Below are 18308 nucleotides of genomic sequence, written 5' to 3' on the forward strand. Positions count from 1 at the left end.
ACTTTCACCTTTCGTGTTTTGCAGTTTTGAGCAGTTTTGTATTAATTTCACAAATGAGAAGCTGCAACAACATTTCAACCAAGTAAATTAACAGACAATGTCTAGCGACTCCAACTTTTATTTAGTATTTCTTTTAACGTAATAGTGTCCACGATGTCTTTCAGCATGTATTCAAGATGCAACAGGAAGAGTACACAAAGGAGCAAATTGATTGGAGTTACATAGAATTTGTTGATAACCAAGATGTCTTGGATCTTATTGAAAAGGTTCTATTTCTTGTCTTCACTTTTGTTACTTCTACTTTGGAAAGAAATGAAGCTTATGTTGTGTGCATAAATATCTCCATATGTTTTTCTAATACAATAGGCAAAAACACATTATTTTAGGTTCCATCAAATTTTAATTTAAAAATCAAGTTCAGTGTATACTAAAAACATTTTTAAATTCATCCAACTTTAGGCAATTAACTTTGTAAGTTATCGCATAATTTGGCAATGTTTTTCTGAGTTTCTTTTCTTTTCAAATCAAACTGTAGAGATTAACATTCCATCAAATTTTAATGTAAAAATCAAATTCAGTGTATACTAAAAACATTTTTAAATTCATCCATTTTTTAGACAAATAACTCTTTGTAAGTTATCTCATAATTTGGCTCTGTTTTTCTGAGTTTCTTTTCTCTTCAAATCAAACTGTAGAGATTAACATTTAACCAATGAAATGCTCCTTAGGTCTAATAGGCCTTGGGAAACTTTTGCTCGATTAATTTCCTAGAATTTGATTTGATTTGTGAAGTTTGCAACCCATGGCCTAATGTTATGATGATGCTTATAACTGAATATTGTCTTTACAGGGAGGCTCATGATGATTTTAGTATCTGGAACTCCCTTACAAATTTCCTGTTTTTGATAAAAATGTGGGGTCCTGGTTTTGTTTCAATGGACAGTGATGGCGTCATTCTAAATTCATGTGTCAATATATTTCATTCCTAAATAAACTTTTGAATACTTTTTTCATTTCTTTTTCTAGTTTGTACATTATAGCTGCAAGCATCTAAAGTTGGATGCTGTTTCCTGCACAAACCTCTTATCATGTATTCTTTTGCCAGAAACCAGGAGGAATCATTGCTCTCCTCGATGAAGCTTGGTATGATTATGTCTTTTTTCTCTTTTTCTTTTTTTACATTTTCAGGATGGTTGATATTGGCTCTCATTATTTTTTTTTTCCTTAGAAAATAGGTCTCATGAAACTATGAAGGGAGTTACTGGATCTAAGGTTGTTTTTTGTAAAGTCAAATAAATGATTTTTCCATCTTCTCATATGTTGAACTTGTGCTATTTTCAGCATGTTTCCAAAGTCAACACATGAAACATTTGCAGAGAAGCTCTATCAGACATTCAAATCTCACAAACGTTTTATCAAGCCAAAACTATCCCGTACAGAATTTGCAATTGCTCATTATGCAGGAGAGGTGAATTTGATTTCTGGAGTTTCAAGTGTTTGATGTGAGCTTCTGTTTTTTTATAGATAACCTATTTGTATGTTTCCTCAGGTCTTATATCAATGTGACCAATTTCTAGACAAAAACAAGGACTATGTGGTTGCTGAGCATCAGGACTTGTTGAGTGCTTCCAAATGTTCTTTTGTATCAGGCTTATTCCCTCACCTTCCTGAGGAGACAGCCAAACCTTCCAAGTTCTCATCCATTGGATCACGTTTTAAGGTATCACTTCTGTTGAATTGATAGGAGAACTTAATGTAAAGTGCATAATTTTTAATGAGAAATTAAAACATGTATCTACTTAGGTGCGGTCCCTTGCACAGGGTGAAAAACATTGTATGAACATATTATCTTTTGAATGATGCAGTTGCAACTACAGCAGTTGATGGATACACTAAATTCAACAGAACCTCATTATATTAGATGTGTAAAGCCAAACAACCTTTTGCAACCTGCCATATTTGAGAATTTCAATATCCTGCAACAGTTACGTTGTGGTGTAAGTACAAATTGAAATCAAGAGTTTTCTACAGTTGGTTTAGACTTTAGAGGCAGATAGTAACTTTTTGTAAATGAGCTCAGTGTATGTTTTATTGTCTTTGTAGGGTGTTCTAGAGGCAATCAGAATCAGTTGTGCAGGGTATCCTACTCGTCGTACATATGTTGAATTTCTACAGCGATTTGGTTCTCTTGCACCAGATGTTAAGAAAAGGGAGTAAGTATCCACTTTTTAGATTTTCATTTTTTAAAATCAACCAATGGATTTTGTGAACTTTGTTACATGTTACTTTTGTTCTTGAACAGCCATGAGGAGAAGGATGCATGCAGAATGATTCTGGAAAAGCAGGGGCTTACTGGGTTTCAGGTATTATGACTGTTTTTTCTGCTTAAGAAAAACCCCAATGGTTAAATCCTACAATAATTATCATACAGCATCATGCGTACTGCATTTATTCTTTTAGGAAAGCCAATCCAATTGTTGTATGAGTTGCAATTGTATGCTTTTTCTTTCTTCAAATACTTCAAGATAGTACATCTTTTGGATAATATGATGTTTATAAAAGTTTGAAGGGTCTCCAAATGTTTGCATGCAGTTAGGAAAAACCAAGGTCTTTCTAAGATCTGGTCAGATGGCTGAGTTAGATGCACGTAGAGTTGAGGTACTTAGTTGTGCAGCCAAAACTATTCAGCGACAAGCACGAAGACATATTACTCAGAAACAGTATATTGCAATACAGAAGGCTGCTATCTATTTGCAGTCTTTCTGTAGAGGTGAGTTATTTTGAAACAAGTTTTTGGAAGGACATTTACTTCATTTCAATGATTATTTTGGAAATCTTGCTGAATTTTTCAGCTGCTTCACTTATCCAAAAAGTGGTTCTGGTTTATCTGCTCAGTCCACTGTTATTAATATTTCGTGTCATAAACTAGGCATTGATCGACTGCATGAAATTTGCAAATAATTTTCTTATTTCTCAATTAAATTTTCACATGCTTGCAATGTGACGTGCAGGAAGACTGGCTTGCAAGCTTTTTGAGCAAATGAGAAGGGAGGCAGCTTCTGTAAAAATCCAAAAGAATATGCGAAGACATATATCAAGGAAATCTTACGTAAATGTCCGTGTATCAGTTCTTGTCTTGCAGACACGCTTAAGGGGAATGTTTTCTCGCAAGGAATTTAAATTGAGGAAGCGAATTAAAGCTGCAATAACTATTCAGGTTGCATTTCAATACACATAACTTGAAAGCCCATATTGTTGTTCACTGTGATGCTAATAACATCTTTTTACTTGAAAATAAAAATCAGACCTATTGGCGCCGTCAGAAAACTTCTTCATGCTACAAGAGGATCAGATGGGCTTCAATTGTTTTCCAGTGCCGATGGAGGGAAAGAACTGCCAGAAGAGAACTAAGAAAGCTCAGAATGGTGAGAACATGTAATGCATGTTTCATATACTTTAATGTAAACCATATTCTATGGCATTAGAGTTGTAGTATGCAATCCATATTCTTTAAACTTGTTGAGAATGTTTATGTGAAAGGGTATCGTTGTCTATTACATATATTTGTATTTGGGCGGCCAAGTAGGGGCATACTAGTAATTGAAGAAAACTGAAGAGAGGAGAGCTTGAGAGTTCGGCAATGAGGGTCTGAGAATGAGAGTTTCGAACCTACTCTCTCTCAGCACCCTAACACTATTTTGATTAAGATATATTTGAATAATTACAAGGAGGCCCTTAGTTGGGCAAGAATTTACAAAGAACTTAATATAGACAGGATGGGCCCAGAATAAGGCCCATTACAGAAAAACATAAATAACAAGAAAGAATAAACAACCTATGGGCCATTAGGCCCATCTTCTCTATACTCCCCCTCAAGCTGAGCATAGATGTCAATCATGCCAAGCTTGCTGGTATCATGCTGAAGTTTTGCCTTGGGAGTGCCTTTGGTGAGAAAATTTGCCAACTGTCCTTCAGATGTGATGAATGGAAGACACACTTCAGATGTGTCAATCAACTTCAATATGCTTGGTTCAATCATGTTGCACTGGGTTGTGAGCAATGTTGATGGCAGCCTGATTATCACAGTACAACATCATTGGCTTGTTATATTCAACTCCAAGTTCTTCCATCAATGATTTTAGCCATAATAATTCAAAAACTCCATGTGCCATGGCCCTGTATTCTGCTTCAGCAGAAGATCGAGCAACAACCGATTGTTTCTTGCTTCTCCAAGAAACAACATTACCAGCCACCAAGTTGCAATACCCAGAAGTAGATCTTCTGTCATCAATGTTTCCGGCCCAGTCAACATCGGTGTAGGCTTCAAGTTTCATATGACCATGCTTGGCAAACAGAATACCCTTTCCTGGGGAGCCCTTCAAATAACATAGGATTCTCTCTGCTGCTGCCATATGAGTGTCTCGGGGAGCATGCATGAATTGGCTAATGCAATTGACTGCATATGCAATATCTGGCCGAGTCATGCATAGGTACAAAAGTTTCCCAAGAAGTCACTGAAAGATTCCTTTGTCTTCTAACAATGTCCCTTCTGAGGCTGAGAGTTTATGACTCATATCAATAGGAGTAGCAACTGGTCTAGCACCCGTCTTTCCAGTTTCAGAGAGCAAGTCAAGAACATACTTCCTTTGGGAGATAAAAATCACATCCTTGGATCGAGCCACTTCTATGCCAAGAAAGCATCTCAATTCCCCCAAATCTTTAATTTCAAACTCTGTATGGAGAAAAGATTTTAGATCATGAATTCCTGAAACATCATTACCAGTCACTACAATATCATCTACATACACAATGAGGTATACTGCCAGAGGTCCACTCCTCTTCACAAAAAGAGTATGATCGGACAGTGTCTGCACATAACCAAAGTTAACAAGTGCTGTTCTAAATCTCTCAAACCATGCTCTAGGGGACTATTTTAGTCCATAAAGAGATTTCTTCAGCCTGCATACCTTCCCTTTCATATCAGTTCCATACATCCCCGGAGGAAGAGACATATAAACCTCCTCATGTAATTCACCATTCAGAAATGCATTCTTCACATCCAATTGATAAAGGGGCCAGTTAAAGTGAGCAACTAAAGATAGAAGAACCCTCACAGATGTCATCTTCGCAACAGGTGCAAAGGTCTCTAAATAATTAATCCCATATGTTTGTGTATAGCCTTTTGCAACCAGCCTGGCCTTGTACCTTTCAATGGTGCCATCAGCTCGGTATTTGATAGTAAAGACCCACTTGCAACCGACTGGATCCTTCCCTTCAGGCAAATCCACCACTTCCCATGTGTCATTCTTGTGTAGGGCATCGATTTCAAATCTCATAGCATCCCTCCATTCTGGAATCTTAAGAGCTTCTGACACAGACCTGGGAATAGGATGAGAAGCAATAGAAGAGAGATAGGCAAAATATGAAGGTGAAAGAAAACTGTAAGAAAGGTGCTTGGAAATGCAGTGTGCAGTGCACTTCCGTTTTCCTTTCCTAATAGCATTGGGAATATCAAGGTCAGGGAAGGATGACTCCAAAGGTGCTGAAACAGTACCTGTTGTCTCTTCTATGACTGGAAGTGTATGAGGCTCATGTGTTGTAGGAGAAACAATCTGCACATTTCTGGATCTTTGCCTTTGATACACCTTGGGATTGGGGATAGGACGAGGAGGTAGAGTACTGGGACAAGGAGAATGGAACGACTGATCCACCCTTGATACATTTGAAGGAGAAGCAGACACATCAAGAGACTCAATAGGGACAGGAAGAGGGAAGAGCAAATACCTGTGACAAATCCTCCCCCTGTGGACAATGTTCTTCTGGAGAGGAACCATAAAAGGGGGAAAGCTCATCAAAGGTGACATCCATTGAGACATACCGATTGCCAGACTTTGGATCAAAACAACAATAACCCTTCTGTGTGGGGGAATAACCAAGGAAGATACACTTTTGAGCTTTGGGATCAAATTTATGCCTTTGGACACTTGGAACATGTACATAACAGGTGCAGCCAAAGACACGAATAGGAACAGGAAAAAGGTCCTTGTCCGGATGAAGAAGATTGAAGGGAGACTTAAACCCCAAAACCCTGGATGGCATACGGTTTATAAGGTAGGTAGCAGTAAGAACAACATCACCCCAAAACCTGGTAGGAACATGTGAGGCAAATAAGATACTTCTTGCAATTCAACAATATGCCTATTTTTCCTCTCAGCAACCCCATTCTGTTATGGGGTCCTAGCACATGAGCTTTGATGAAAAGCCCCCATGTCAGAGAGATAGCAGGATAGGTTTTTCTCAAAGTATTCTTTTGCATTGTCAGATCTGAGGATTTTAATCCTGGTATCAAATTGGGTTAAAACAAGTTCATGGAATTGTCTTACAAGTCTTGGAACTTCATCACGGGATTTCATCAGGAATATCCAAGTGAACCAAGAAAAATCATCAATAAACAGGATAAAATATTTATAGCCACCCATGGAAGGTAAGTGGTAAGGCTCCCACACATCAGAGTGCACAATATTAAAAGGAAAAGAAGATCTTTTATTGCTCAAAGGATAATTGTTTCTACAATGCTTTGACAATTCACAAGACTCACAATAAAGACTAGACAAACTAATTCCCTTAAACAGTTAAGGGAAAAGATGACTCAAGGAAGAAAAAGACAGATGACCAAAACGACGATGACACAACATAATCCGACGAACAGACTCTGAAGAGACAGATCCGAGAGCAACATTCCCAAGATGATCAGTGCATCGTCCCGAAGTATCAAGCAGGTATATTCCGTTTGCCTCATGGACACTCCCAATCACCTTCTGAGACTCCAGATCCTGAAAAACACTGTAGGAAGGAAAAATGGTTACACAACAGTTTAGTGACTTGGTTAAACAATCACAAACAACAGATTTGTATTTAGTTTAGGTACATGGAGGGCAGAAGGTAGGAACATGGAATCCGTAGCCTTGATGGTTCCCTTACCAGAGATAGGGGCAAGTGAACCATTAGCTAAAGTGATTTTATCACGTCCAGGAAGCAAGTCATATGAAACAAACAAGGTAGACAGATTGGTCATATGGTCAGAAGCTCCTGAGTCAATAATCCAAGGGATCTTGAGATTACCTGAAGTGGTAGCATGGTTGGCAGAAGCCCTTATACCTGAATGAGCAAATGCTGAAGCAGCAGAATTTTCTGAAGGGTTGGAAGGAGAGGTCACATCACTCAGCTTATTGATCATCTTTCCAAACTTTTCATATTCTGCTCTCATGGCTGCCAACTGTGCAAAAGCAGACATCTCTTCACTATCTGGCCCGGCAGCTACATTTGCACTTCCTGATCTTTTACTATCATGTTTTTTCTGAAACCGAATGGGAACAAGATTAGGATGTAATTTCCAGCACTTGTCTTTGGTGTGCTTCGGCTTCTTGCAGTATTCACATATAACTTCTTTCTTTCCTGTGCCACCAGAAGTTCCAGCATTCCCTTTAGGTTTAATCCCCATATTGGCAAAGTGATCATTAATATCAGCCCCTTGAACCTGGACAGCCCTTCTGCTCTCTTCACTACTCACCAATGCATAAGCTTGTGACAAAGAGACACACTCCTTGGAAAGAATATTCTGTTTTGTGATATCATATTCTGGGTTTAGTCCAGTTAAGAACTCAAATACCCTGTTTCTTTCAACCAATTTTCTGTAGGTCTCTGCATCATTGGTGGTGTCCCAAGTTACAGCTTCTATTAGATCAATCTCTTGCCATAGGGACTTCAGGGTTGAGAAATATACAGCAAGAGGTTTCTCCCCTTGCCTTAAATTTTTTACATCACTTCTCAATTTATATGCCCGGGCCACATTGAGTTTTTGGGAATAGGTTTCTGCAACACTGTCCCAAATTTCTTTTGCTGAGTTCATCCATAGGTAGTGTTGGCTGATTTGTGGCTGCATTGAGTTCACAAGCCACCCAATGACAGTGTAATTTTCTTGCATCCACTTCTCGTAGGATGGACCATTTTCTGGGGGAGCCTTCTTACTCCCGGAAATGAACCCCCACTTTTCTCTACTACATACATGAATCTTTACTGATTGTGACCATGCCAGATAATTAGTTCCATCTAGTTTAACTGTGGTCACAGTCAATAAGGAATCACTTGGAGTCCCCTGAACCAGTCCATATTCAGCACAACTTTTGTTTTCAAACTCTAAGGAGTACATCATGTAAACACTCCAAATATGATTTCAGATGACTTCTACAAGTATACTGATTGATGACAAGCAAGAACAGAGTTCAGCCGACCACAAGAAGGCAATACACTGAGTTCAGCCTTCAAGAAGTAAACAGAAACTTCTAGGCACTCAGCCGAAGTACCTTTTCAAATATGGACTTCAAGGTAAATACCATTTGGTATTGCTGAAATAGCCCTTTTTACAAACACAGTGTGGGCAATAGAGACAACCCCACTGTCAAAAAGAAAAAAGGCCTCAAGAACAGTTCGTACAGCCCCCAAAAACAGCCAAATATAAGTAACAATCCACAGCCTTGTTACAAGGATGTTTCGGCAGTTTCGACAGTCCAAGATGGAGTGTAAAACAGCCCAGAAATTTCTGGGTTAAACCAGATTCAATGGCAGCCGAAGGTAGTACAGAACAACCAGAGTTTTCGAACACTTCAACAGTCCAAACACAGCCGAGAGTAATACAGAACAACCAGAGATTTTCGGACACTTCATCAGTCCAAACACAGTCGAAAGTAATACAGAACAACCAGAAAACTGAGCACAACTTACAGTTCGAGCTTCAAAACAGAACCGAGTTGTTCCCCTTCCTTTTTTTTTTCTCTGATTCTTCCTGGCCACCGAACCACTTCTCCAAGAGATTCTAGTCTTGGGCACTTCCAATGACCTCCAAGAATTAGGCAATACGAGCCTAAGCTTCCAGCCCTAGAATATTGAAGTTCGGGTATGCTCTGATACCATGAAGAAAACTGAAGAGAGGAGAGCTTGAGAGTTCGGCAATGAGGGTCTGAGAATGAGAGTTTCGAACCTACTCTCTCTCAGCACCCTAACACTATTTTATTAAGATATATTTGAATAATTACAAGGAGGCCCTTAGTTGGGCAAGAATTTACAAAGAACTTAATATAGACAGGATGGGACCAGAATAAGGCCCATTACAGAAAAACATAAATAACAAGAAAGAATAAACAACCTATGGGCCATTCGGCCCATATTCTCTACAGTAATATTTTTTAGCATGATATAATTTTTAGTTTTGAGGGTGTGAACAGTGACGCAGAACTCTTCTTTGACAAATCTCTCTCTTCCTCTTTTCTTCTCTTTCTTCTTCATCCTCTTCTCTCCCTTCTCCCATCTTCCATCTCCTATACTTCCTACTTGGTATCAGAGCACCTCAAGGATCTTGGAAAGTCTCTCTTTGCTGACTGTCGTACCCAGGAAGGCCTGCTAGCATCAGACCACTGCTGGATGACATCAGCAGTCTGTACAGGCAGTGGCAACAACTCTTGAAACTTATACTGTTGGATGTGCCCTGATTTTAAGTGTAAGACTGGCTCACATTTGTAGAGTTATTACTTTGATAATAAGAAGTTTTATAATATTTAGCCAAGTAATCCGTAGGCTTGATGTGTGAACTAATTGCAATAACTTTGAAAACAAATACTTACAAGTGAAGAAAGGATTTAATGACCTGACTGAATATAATAGAGCATTATCTGATCAACAACCTTGATGACATAGCATGATCCTAATGCAAAGAACTAACTGGTGAAGCATTCAATAGGTAAGTCTCATCTACCTCTTGGCCACTCTAAATCATCCTCCTAGAAATGAGTATCTTGAAATGCACATTGATCATGGAACAATTTAATCCTTTTATGAGGCTACTAACAGATAATAAATTAGTATTCAAGATAAGAACATGTGATATAGAGGACAAAATCAATCCAGTAGTAACTCTAATATGTTAACATTTAGAAATATGAGTGGGAGACCTTTCTGCAATAGACAGTTTATCCCTACCCTAATACTTGTTATACAAATAAAACAAAGTAGAGACACTAGTTATTTAATCCAATGCTCCAAATTCATTGACCCAAAGAGTACTCTAGTTACCTGAGATAAAAGCTAGGTTTGAAGTGGTATAAATACTTGGGTGGGAAAATATAGGAGAAAATTGAACCATAGATGATGAATCTATCTAGTAAGGCAGAATTCCTTGCAAAACTAATCTCTAAGATAAATACCTACTATAGCTTTACATCTCTACTCAAGCAGCTCCCATTGTGTCTCCCAGTGGTAGAGTAGGTATAGGTGGAATATCAGAGCTCTGTCCAAAAGAACACCACACAGCTCTTAAAGTAGATGCCAAAGTTCTGTTGCGAAGCACATGATTGTCCAACAGAATTTAAAGCAAGACACATTTTTTGCAACAATAAGGTGGATAATACTTTGGGAATTTGTCTAGCTAGTAGAGGGGGAACCATGTCTTATCTTGACTAAATGAGGTGACAGCCAAAATATTTGTAGATGGATCTACATCCAATCACTCACTTACTACATATCCGTGATGCATCATAATTTTCATTACAGGTAATTGTTCATGGAGAATATTACATGTTTTTATGTTAATCTTTGAAACTCATGTCAAATACTTATTTCCTCTTGTTACTTGAAGCTCTTTATGTACATTAACTAATTATTTTGGCAGGCTGCAAGAGATGCAGATGCACTTAGGGAAGCAAAGGACAAACTTGAAAAACGAGTGGAGGAACTCACAAAGAGTTTAGAATTGGAAAAGCGTCTAAGGGTAATGTTGTTGCATATAGACATTGTATTCTTTTTTGGAAATATTTTATTAATAAAAATGAAACAGTACATACAAGAGGTGATGAGAAGTCACAATACAACAAAAAAGGAAAGAATTAAAAAAAAAATACAACTAAGTCATTAGACATAGTCCAATTCTATAGAAAACAACAAATTACTTCCAAAATCTTCTTTAGAATTCCTTCAAATTCTGGTAGCATCAAACCCCCCTCCCTAAATCTCTTTCCACTCAGGAAAACCATTTTCTCCTTGCATTTGGATTTGCCTTCTAAGATTTTTCTATTTCTTTCCTCCAAATTTCCCAACAAATAGCAAATGGATTTCAACATGAAATTATTTTAACTTTTCTATTCCCCCTCAATGCAGGCCAACAACCAAAGGTTTTTCTTTTTTGGTTGGATTTCTTGGATTCCATAAGTCAAGATTAAAGAGACTGAAAAAGTAATCCCACAAATACTTCAAGAAACTGCACCAATAAACAGATGCATCACCTTCTCCTCGGCTAGCAAAGATAATAACTTCCCACCATTTGATATTCCATACTTTTGATATGATCCTGTGTGAGAATGCTATTCAAAGCCACTAACCAAGCAAAAGCCCCCACTCTTAGGGGAATAGGATTCCTCTGCACCCCTTCAACATCCGATTTTTCCACTTGATTTCTTTCCAAAGCTTTTATAAAAGGATTTTACTAAGAAAGCTCCATTTCTGCTTTCTTTCCACCATCTCACATCACTTCCCTCTGCTTGGATATCCACCATTTGTTTAATTTTTCTAGAAGCTCCATGCACTCAACCTCCCAATCCAGGAGGAGCATCCTAAAGTTTGAGCACCAAATCTCTCTTCCTTGAATCAGCTCATAGGAGTCAGCAATAGACACATTCTTCCTACTCAACCTATAAAGCCTTGCACATAGCTCACAAAACCTACTAATACCCGACCAATCGTTCTCCCAAAATATTATGTTTGTGCCATCTATCTCGAGAGAAACAAAGTTCAAAAAAGTTGAGTGAATTTGGAATTTGACTTGGTTTCCATTTCCTAGTCTAAATCTAAGAAAAGGAGAGGAGTCAGTTCTGAATGATACTTTTCCAAGGGGTTGGTGGCTGAAAAACTTGGTAAAGACTGAGCCTTGTCCTTTCCCAAACTGCTTCTACTGTACTTGCTTTGAACAATAGAGGCCCAAAGAGAGTTGTGTTTCCATCATGATTCTCTAAATCCACTTGCCAAGAAGAGTCTGATTTCTTTCTGAAATATGTCCTAGCCCGAGTTCCCCCTCCCTCTTAAGTTTGTACACTGTCCTCCAATTTACAAGGTGATCTGTTTTCTCACCACCCCTTCCCAAAGAAAATCTCTTTGGAGATTTTGAATTCGATTTCTCACCTTGGTGGACATCTTAAAGACAGAGAGATAGTAGGTGGGAAGGTTTGAGACGGTAGCCTTAATGAGAGTAAGCATTCCATCTTTGGATATACAATTTATCTTCCAAGTTTCCAAACACTTCTCACACTTCTCAATGACTGAATCTCAAAAACCTGCAACCTTCGGATTTCCTCTAAGTGGAAGTTCTAGATGCTTAATCAGTCAAGTCTCAATCCTATGCCCCAAAGCTTCTTCCTGATCAATTAGCATTTGGTGGGGGTGTTAATACCTGTAATACTGCTCTTAGCTACATTGGTCCTTAACCTAGTCACCGCTTTAAAGCATCTCAGGATTCTATTGAGGTTAACCAAGTACTCCTTTTTAGCTTCTAGGAAAAAGATGATGTCATCAATTTACAGAAGGTGGGAAATATGGAGATGATATTGACCAACCCTAAAACCTCTTAGAAGAACCAAATATATTGCTCTTTTCATAAAAACATCTAACCATGGTGCGAGGGGGGGGGGTGGGGGACTAGGCACCCTGCCTTAGGCCTCTAGAAGTCTTGAAATAATCTACACGGGAACCATTATAAAGAATAGAGAACCAGGCTGATTGGATATTATCCCTTCATCCATCTGATCCAGTTATCACCAAAGCCTTTAAGCTCCAAAATCCTCCAAATACAGTTCTGGTCACCTTATCATTAGCCTTCTACAAATCAGTTTACAAACCACCCCACTAAGACCTTTTTTTTTTTGTCTTCCACAACTTCATTTGCAATTAGAACACTATCCATAATTTGTCTCCCTTGAATGCACGCACTTTGGGTGGGAGCAATCACTTCATTCAAAATTTTTTTTAGTCTATTGGCCAAAACTTCTGCAATTAGGCATCCTTCTTGGGAATGAGTTTAACATAAGTTGAGTTGGTTCCTTTATTTACTTTTGCTGATCTATAGAAATCTGCAAACACTTCTAGAAGGTCATCGTTGATAATGTCCCATTCATGATAAAATGCTACAGTGAACCCATCTGGCTTTGGAGCCTTATCTTCATCAATAGAGAAGACTGCTTCTTTGATTTCTTCTATATTAAATTCCTTCTCCAATTAGATTTTACTTTCTTCTGATAAAATCGTCCCATCCCACTGAATCAGCCCTAGTTTTCAGGTTCTTCCTGAGCAATAGAGGTCTCTAAAATAATTGACAATCTTAGCTTTAATTACAGCAGGATCTGAAATTTCCTTTCCCTTCACTAGAAGCTTCTAAATGTGATTTTTCTTCTTCACATGTTGGCACAATTATGGAAGAATCAAGTATTCCTGACTCCTTCCTTAATCCACTACACTCTAGATCTCTCTCTAATACAATTTTTCTCTACTACTTCCCATTTAGGCTGCACCCTGAATCTTCTTTGCATATCTAAACTATCTAGTTGACCATTAGCTTCTGTTAGAGCTAGCCGAATAAGGGTAGATTAGTCATTTTATTCAGTTAAGTTATGTGCTTATGTGGCAGTGCTAATATTGACTTCCTGTCCCATACTTAAGTGGGGCAGTTTAGCAATTGTACAATTAATTAGAGACACTAATCTACATTATGGTTGACTGATAGGGTTAGGCTATCAGGTTCTACTGTTCTTCTTCTTCTTCTTCTTTCTCCCTTATTCTCTACTGGTTTGAACTGCTGAAACATAGCTGTTAAAACTTGGTATCAGAGCCATAAACGAAGGAGATGAAGGTTGCGACTTCAAGTTTTCCATCCTGCGACTTCAAGTTCTCTCTCCTTTTTTTTCTTCTTTTCTGGGCTGTGAATCTGAGGTACACAATCTGATAACTGCGGCACCTGTTTATTTATTTTTTTAGGACTGCCGCAATCCCTATTACAAGTGTTAGGAAGGTGCGGCAGCCCTAGGATATCAGTCTAATACTGCTGTCACCATGTGTGACAGCCCTAGTTGTGTTGTGGTGTTTGTGGTGTTTACCCTCTACTGAACAGTTTCAAGAGGGTTTGTGTGTGGGTTGCTTGAGTTGTGTTGCTGCCATGGTGACTAATATTTCTGGGTGGTCAGTAGTGGTGTGAACAGAAAAAAAATATTTTTTCTTGTGCTGAAAGAAGTGGCCGAATACTGGTCAGTAGTGGTGTGAACAGAAAAAAAAATTGTGGTGAAAGAAGTGGCCGAATACCTCAGCCTGGTAGCTTTCATCAATGTTTTAATCTTGAGGGTAGCCGAATCTGTTTGAAACATCCAGTTCTTAATCTAAATGTTAGTTTACATCAAGTTGTTGATTGTGACTAGTTGTGAGATTGTTATCAGTGTTTTGGAGACTGCTGTAGTGTTGCCTTGACAACAGTATTTGGTTGGTGACTGAGAGTTCAGCATTAGAAATAGCAGTAGGGGACATAATGGCAACAATGAGAGAAGGGTCTAGTGATAAAAAACTGTCAGAAACCGAGTGTGATGATCCCCTCTGACTATCTGGGTGTGCAAATGATTTCAATTAAACTTAATGGTGAGAATTGTGTGCCATGGGCCAAGTCAGTGGAAGTTTTCCTCAAGGCAAAGAGGAAAGTAAAACACGTGAAGGAAGATAAACCATCAGCTGACTCTCCAGGGTTTGATGACTGGGAACAGGAAGATGCCCAAATCATGACATGGTTATGGAACAATATGGAACCCAAAATAAGTGCCAACTTTATGTTCTTAGATACAACTAAGGACATAAGGGAGCATGCCAAGAAGCTTTATTTTGGGCAGGATAATACTACAAGGGTATATCAGTTCTATCAGGAGTATTTCGATCTATAACAAGGGAATAAAACCCTAGTAGAGTACTATGCTAGCATGAAGAACCTCAAAAATGAACTCAATGTTTATCATCCCCTCACTCCAGATTTTAAGGTTCAGCAACAACAGAGGGAGCAATTGGATGTCACTAGGTTCTTAGTGGGGTTGAAATCAGAGTATGAACCAGTTAGGGCCCAAATATTGGGAGGCTCTACTCTTCCTACACTTGAGGAAGTTTTTGCACGGCTTTGCAGGATTTCTTTGGGATCTATAGAGAGTCCCACACCGTCTGACAGATCAACATTTGTGATAGCCAGAGGAGGTGGACGTGGTACTAGAGGGGGAGGACATGCTTCCCGAGGAGGTCGTAGTGGTTCCATATTTGGCCGTGGTGGTGGTCGTGACTCAGGGGGAGGCCATGGTAATGGAAAAAGTAACTCTACTAGGAAGTGTACCAATTGTGGCAAGGACGAACATTCAATGAATTTTTGTTATGATCTTCATGGCTCACCTTCTACATGGGCTAATCATGCAATAGTTGGTGGGGTTGATGTCAGTGATAACCAACAAATAGATCTAATACCTTCCACATCTACATCTGTTTCCGGGAAGGAGATGATGAGTGTACTGCGCGATGAGTATGAGAGGTTCCTCCAAGCTACTTCACAACATACTATAACCACCCTTGCACACTCAGGTATAGCTTATCTGGCATCCAAACCCTCTCCCTGGAATATTGACTCTAGAGCCTCTAATCACATGATGGGGACTCCAAGTGTGTTCTCTTCTCTCTCTGAAACTTTCACATTTCAAATTGTTACCCTTGCCAATGGTTCCTCTTCTCCCATATGTGGTGTTGGTAATGTTGGCACGACTTTCTCTTCCTTTATTATCTGTTCTATATGTACCTAAATTTCCATACAATCTTATGCCAGTCAGTAAATTAACTAAGACCCTTAATTGCTCTATTACATTTTTCCCTTCCTTTTGTGTTTTTCAGGATCTCAAGACAGGGAAGAAGATTGGTGGGGGGCATGAAGCCAGTGGATTGTATTACCTTGATGGTGGTGGATCGTTAGTTGCACTTCATACTTCACTCACTCCTCTACAATGGCATTGTCGGCTGGGACATCCATCTCTCAAGGCACTCAAGATATTGGTTCTGTCTTTGAGTCATTTGTCGTCTTTACAGTGTGAATCGTGTTAGTACGGGAAACACCATTTGGTTTCCTTCAATCCTAGAGCTGATAGTCGTATGTTGAGTCCTTTTGCTTTAGTTCATTCGGATGTTTGGGGTCTGATTAAAATAGAGTCTTATAATGGTTACAAGTATTTTGTCACTTTTATTGATGATTGTTCAAAGATGACATGGATTGGTTTAATGAAAGAAAGGAGCGAATTATTTTCCATTTTTCAAAAATTCCATATTGAAATTCGTACACAATTTGGTGCTCCAATCAAAGTTCTTCGTTCAGATAACGGTTGTGAATACTTGCTTCCTTTCAACAGTATTTAGAATAGCATGGCATCATTCATCAAACTTCATGTGCATCCATTCCTCAACAAAATGGGGTGGATGAACAAAAGAACCGTCATCTCCTTGAAACTGTAAGGTCTACTCCTCATCATATGAGTGTTCCTAAACGATTTTGGAGTGATGTTGTGCTTACCGCTTGTTTCCTTATTAACCGGATGCCTCATTCATCCTTCATGGTCGGTCTCCCTTTTCTATTTTGTTCCCCACCTTGTCTCCCTTTCCATTAACACCTCAGGTCTTTGGTTGTGTGTGCTTTGTTCACAATTTGAGTCCTGGGATAGATAAGTTGGATGCATGCTCTATTAAGTGTGTCTTTCTTGGCTACTCTTGGACCCAGAAAGGGTATAAGTGTTACAATCCCATTACTTGAAAGTTTTATGTTTGTCCTGATGTCACCTTTTTTGAGTCTGTCCCCTTTTTCTCGGAACCTGAAGTATCGGTATCTTCACCTTTGCTTCCTCTTCCTCTTCCAGTCCGTGATCCCGTTCCAGTTGTTCTAGTTGGGGCTGAGTCTTCACCTCCTCCAGTGCAGATTCCTAATGAATGACCACTGATTCGGCACGTGTATCCTCATCGACAGACACCGGCTCCTCCAGCTTCTACCTTGTCTACGGATCTTGTTGTTGCTCCTGTCCCAGAACCTTTAGGACTTGATCTTTCCATTGCTTTATGGAATGGTAAACGTAGTTGTACCCTCGATCCCATTTCCAATTTTGTTTCAGTCTCTCACCTTTCCGCTTCACATCGCCAGTTTGTTCCACTGTTGTCATCTATTTCTATACCTTAGAATGTCTAGGAGGCTCTTACCTCACTTGGGTGGCGTCAAGCAATGGAGGAGGAATTCTTTGCCCTTCAACATACTCAAACGTGGGAGCTCACTACTCTTCCTCCCGGTAAGCATGTTGTGGGTTGTAAATGGGTGGATACTGTTAAATACTTGCCGGATGGTAGTGTGGAGCGTTTGAAGGCCAGATTTTTTGCTAAAGGTTATTCATAGTTGTATGGGGTGGACTATATGGAGACCTCTCCAGTGGCTAAGATTGGCTCCATTCATGTCTTAATTAACCTAGCAGTTATGTATGATTGGCCCTTGTTTCAACTTGACATTAAAAATGCTTTCCTTCATGGTGACCTTATGGGGGAGGTATATATGGAGCAACCACTTGGGTTTGTTGCTTGGGGGGAGGATGGTAAGGTATACAAACTTAAAAAGGCAATTTGTGGGCTGAAACAATTGCCTTGTGCTTGGTTTGGGAAGTTTAGTGAAGTGGTGAAAGAATTTTGGAATGAAATAATGTCAGGTTGACCACTTAGTGTTCAACTATGATTCAAAAGCAGGAAAGATTTTATTAGTGGTCTATGTGGATGATATTGTCATAACTGGCAATGACAAATTGGGGATTGATAAACTAAAGGTATTTTTGTAAAACCATTTTCAAACAAAAGACTTTGGGAAGTTGAAGTATTTCTTGGGTATAGAAGTTGCTAGATCAAAATAAGGTGTAATCCTGTGTCAAAGAAAATATGTTCTTGATCTGCTGGATGAAGCAGGACTGTTAGGTGCAAAACCGACTGAAACTCCCATGGAACCAAATGCTAAGTTGAGCAGTGATACAGGGGAAATATTTGATGATCCTAGAAGATATAGATGGTTAGTGGGGAAGCTGAACTATTTGACTATCACAAGACCAGACATCTCCTTTGCAGTCAATGTGGTGAGCCAATTTATGCAGAACCCTCGAATACCTCACTGGGATGCAGTTCTTAGAATTGTAAGGTAC

The 18308-nt window shown here is 39.1% G+C and overlaps 1 protein-coding gene across 3 annotated transcripts in view; it reads left to right on the top strand.

Annotated features, from left to right (window-relative positions):
* Positions 1-18308, top strand: part of LOC104589623 (myosin-9-like) — a 165229-nt gene that overhangs the window by 22748 nt on the left and 124173 nt on the right. For all 3 annotated transcript variants that reach the window (XM_019196369.2, XM_019196370.2, XM_019196371.2), the window contains 12 exons: positions 25-82; positions 165-266; positions 1106-1143; positions 1342-1468; positions 1550-1720; positions 1866-1997; positions 2104-2213; positions 2303-2363; positions 2593-2770; positions 3012-3217; positions 3306-3425; positions 10721-10819. In XM_019196369.2, coding sequence (XP_019051914.1) covers positions 25-82; positions 165-266; positions 1106-1143; positions 1342-1468; positions 1550-1720; positions 1866-1997; positions 2104-2213; positions 2303-2363; positions 2593-2770; positions 3012-3217; positions 3306-3425; positions 10721-10819 — 1402 coding nt within the window. The remainder of the gene's footprint in view (positions 1-24; positions 83-164; positions 267-1105; positions 1144-1341; positions 1469-1549; positions 1721-1865; positions 1998-2103; positions 2214-2302; positions 2364-2592; positions 2771-3011; positions 3218-3305; positions 3426-10720; positions 10820-18308) is intronic.

Source organism: Nelumbo nucifera, chromosome 3 (genome assembly GCF_055504915.1).
Source record: "Nelumbo nucifera cultivar China Antique chromosome 3, China Antique-T2T, whole genome shotgun sequence".
In the NCBI taxonomy this organism is placed as follows: domain Eukaryota; kingdom Viridiplantae; phylum Streptophyta; class Magnoliopsida; order Proteales; family Nelumbonaceae; genus Nelumbo; species Nelumbo nucifera.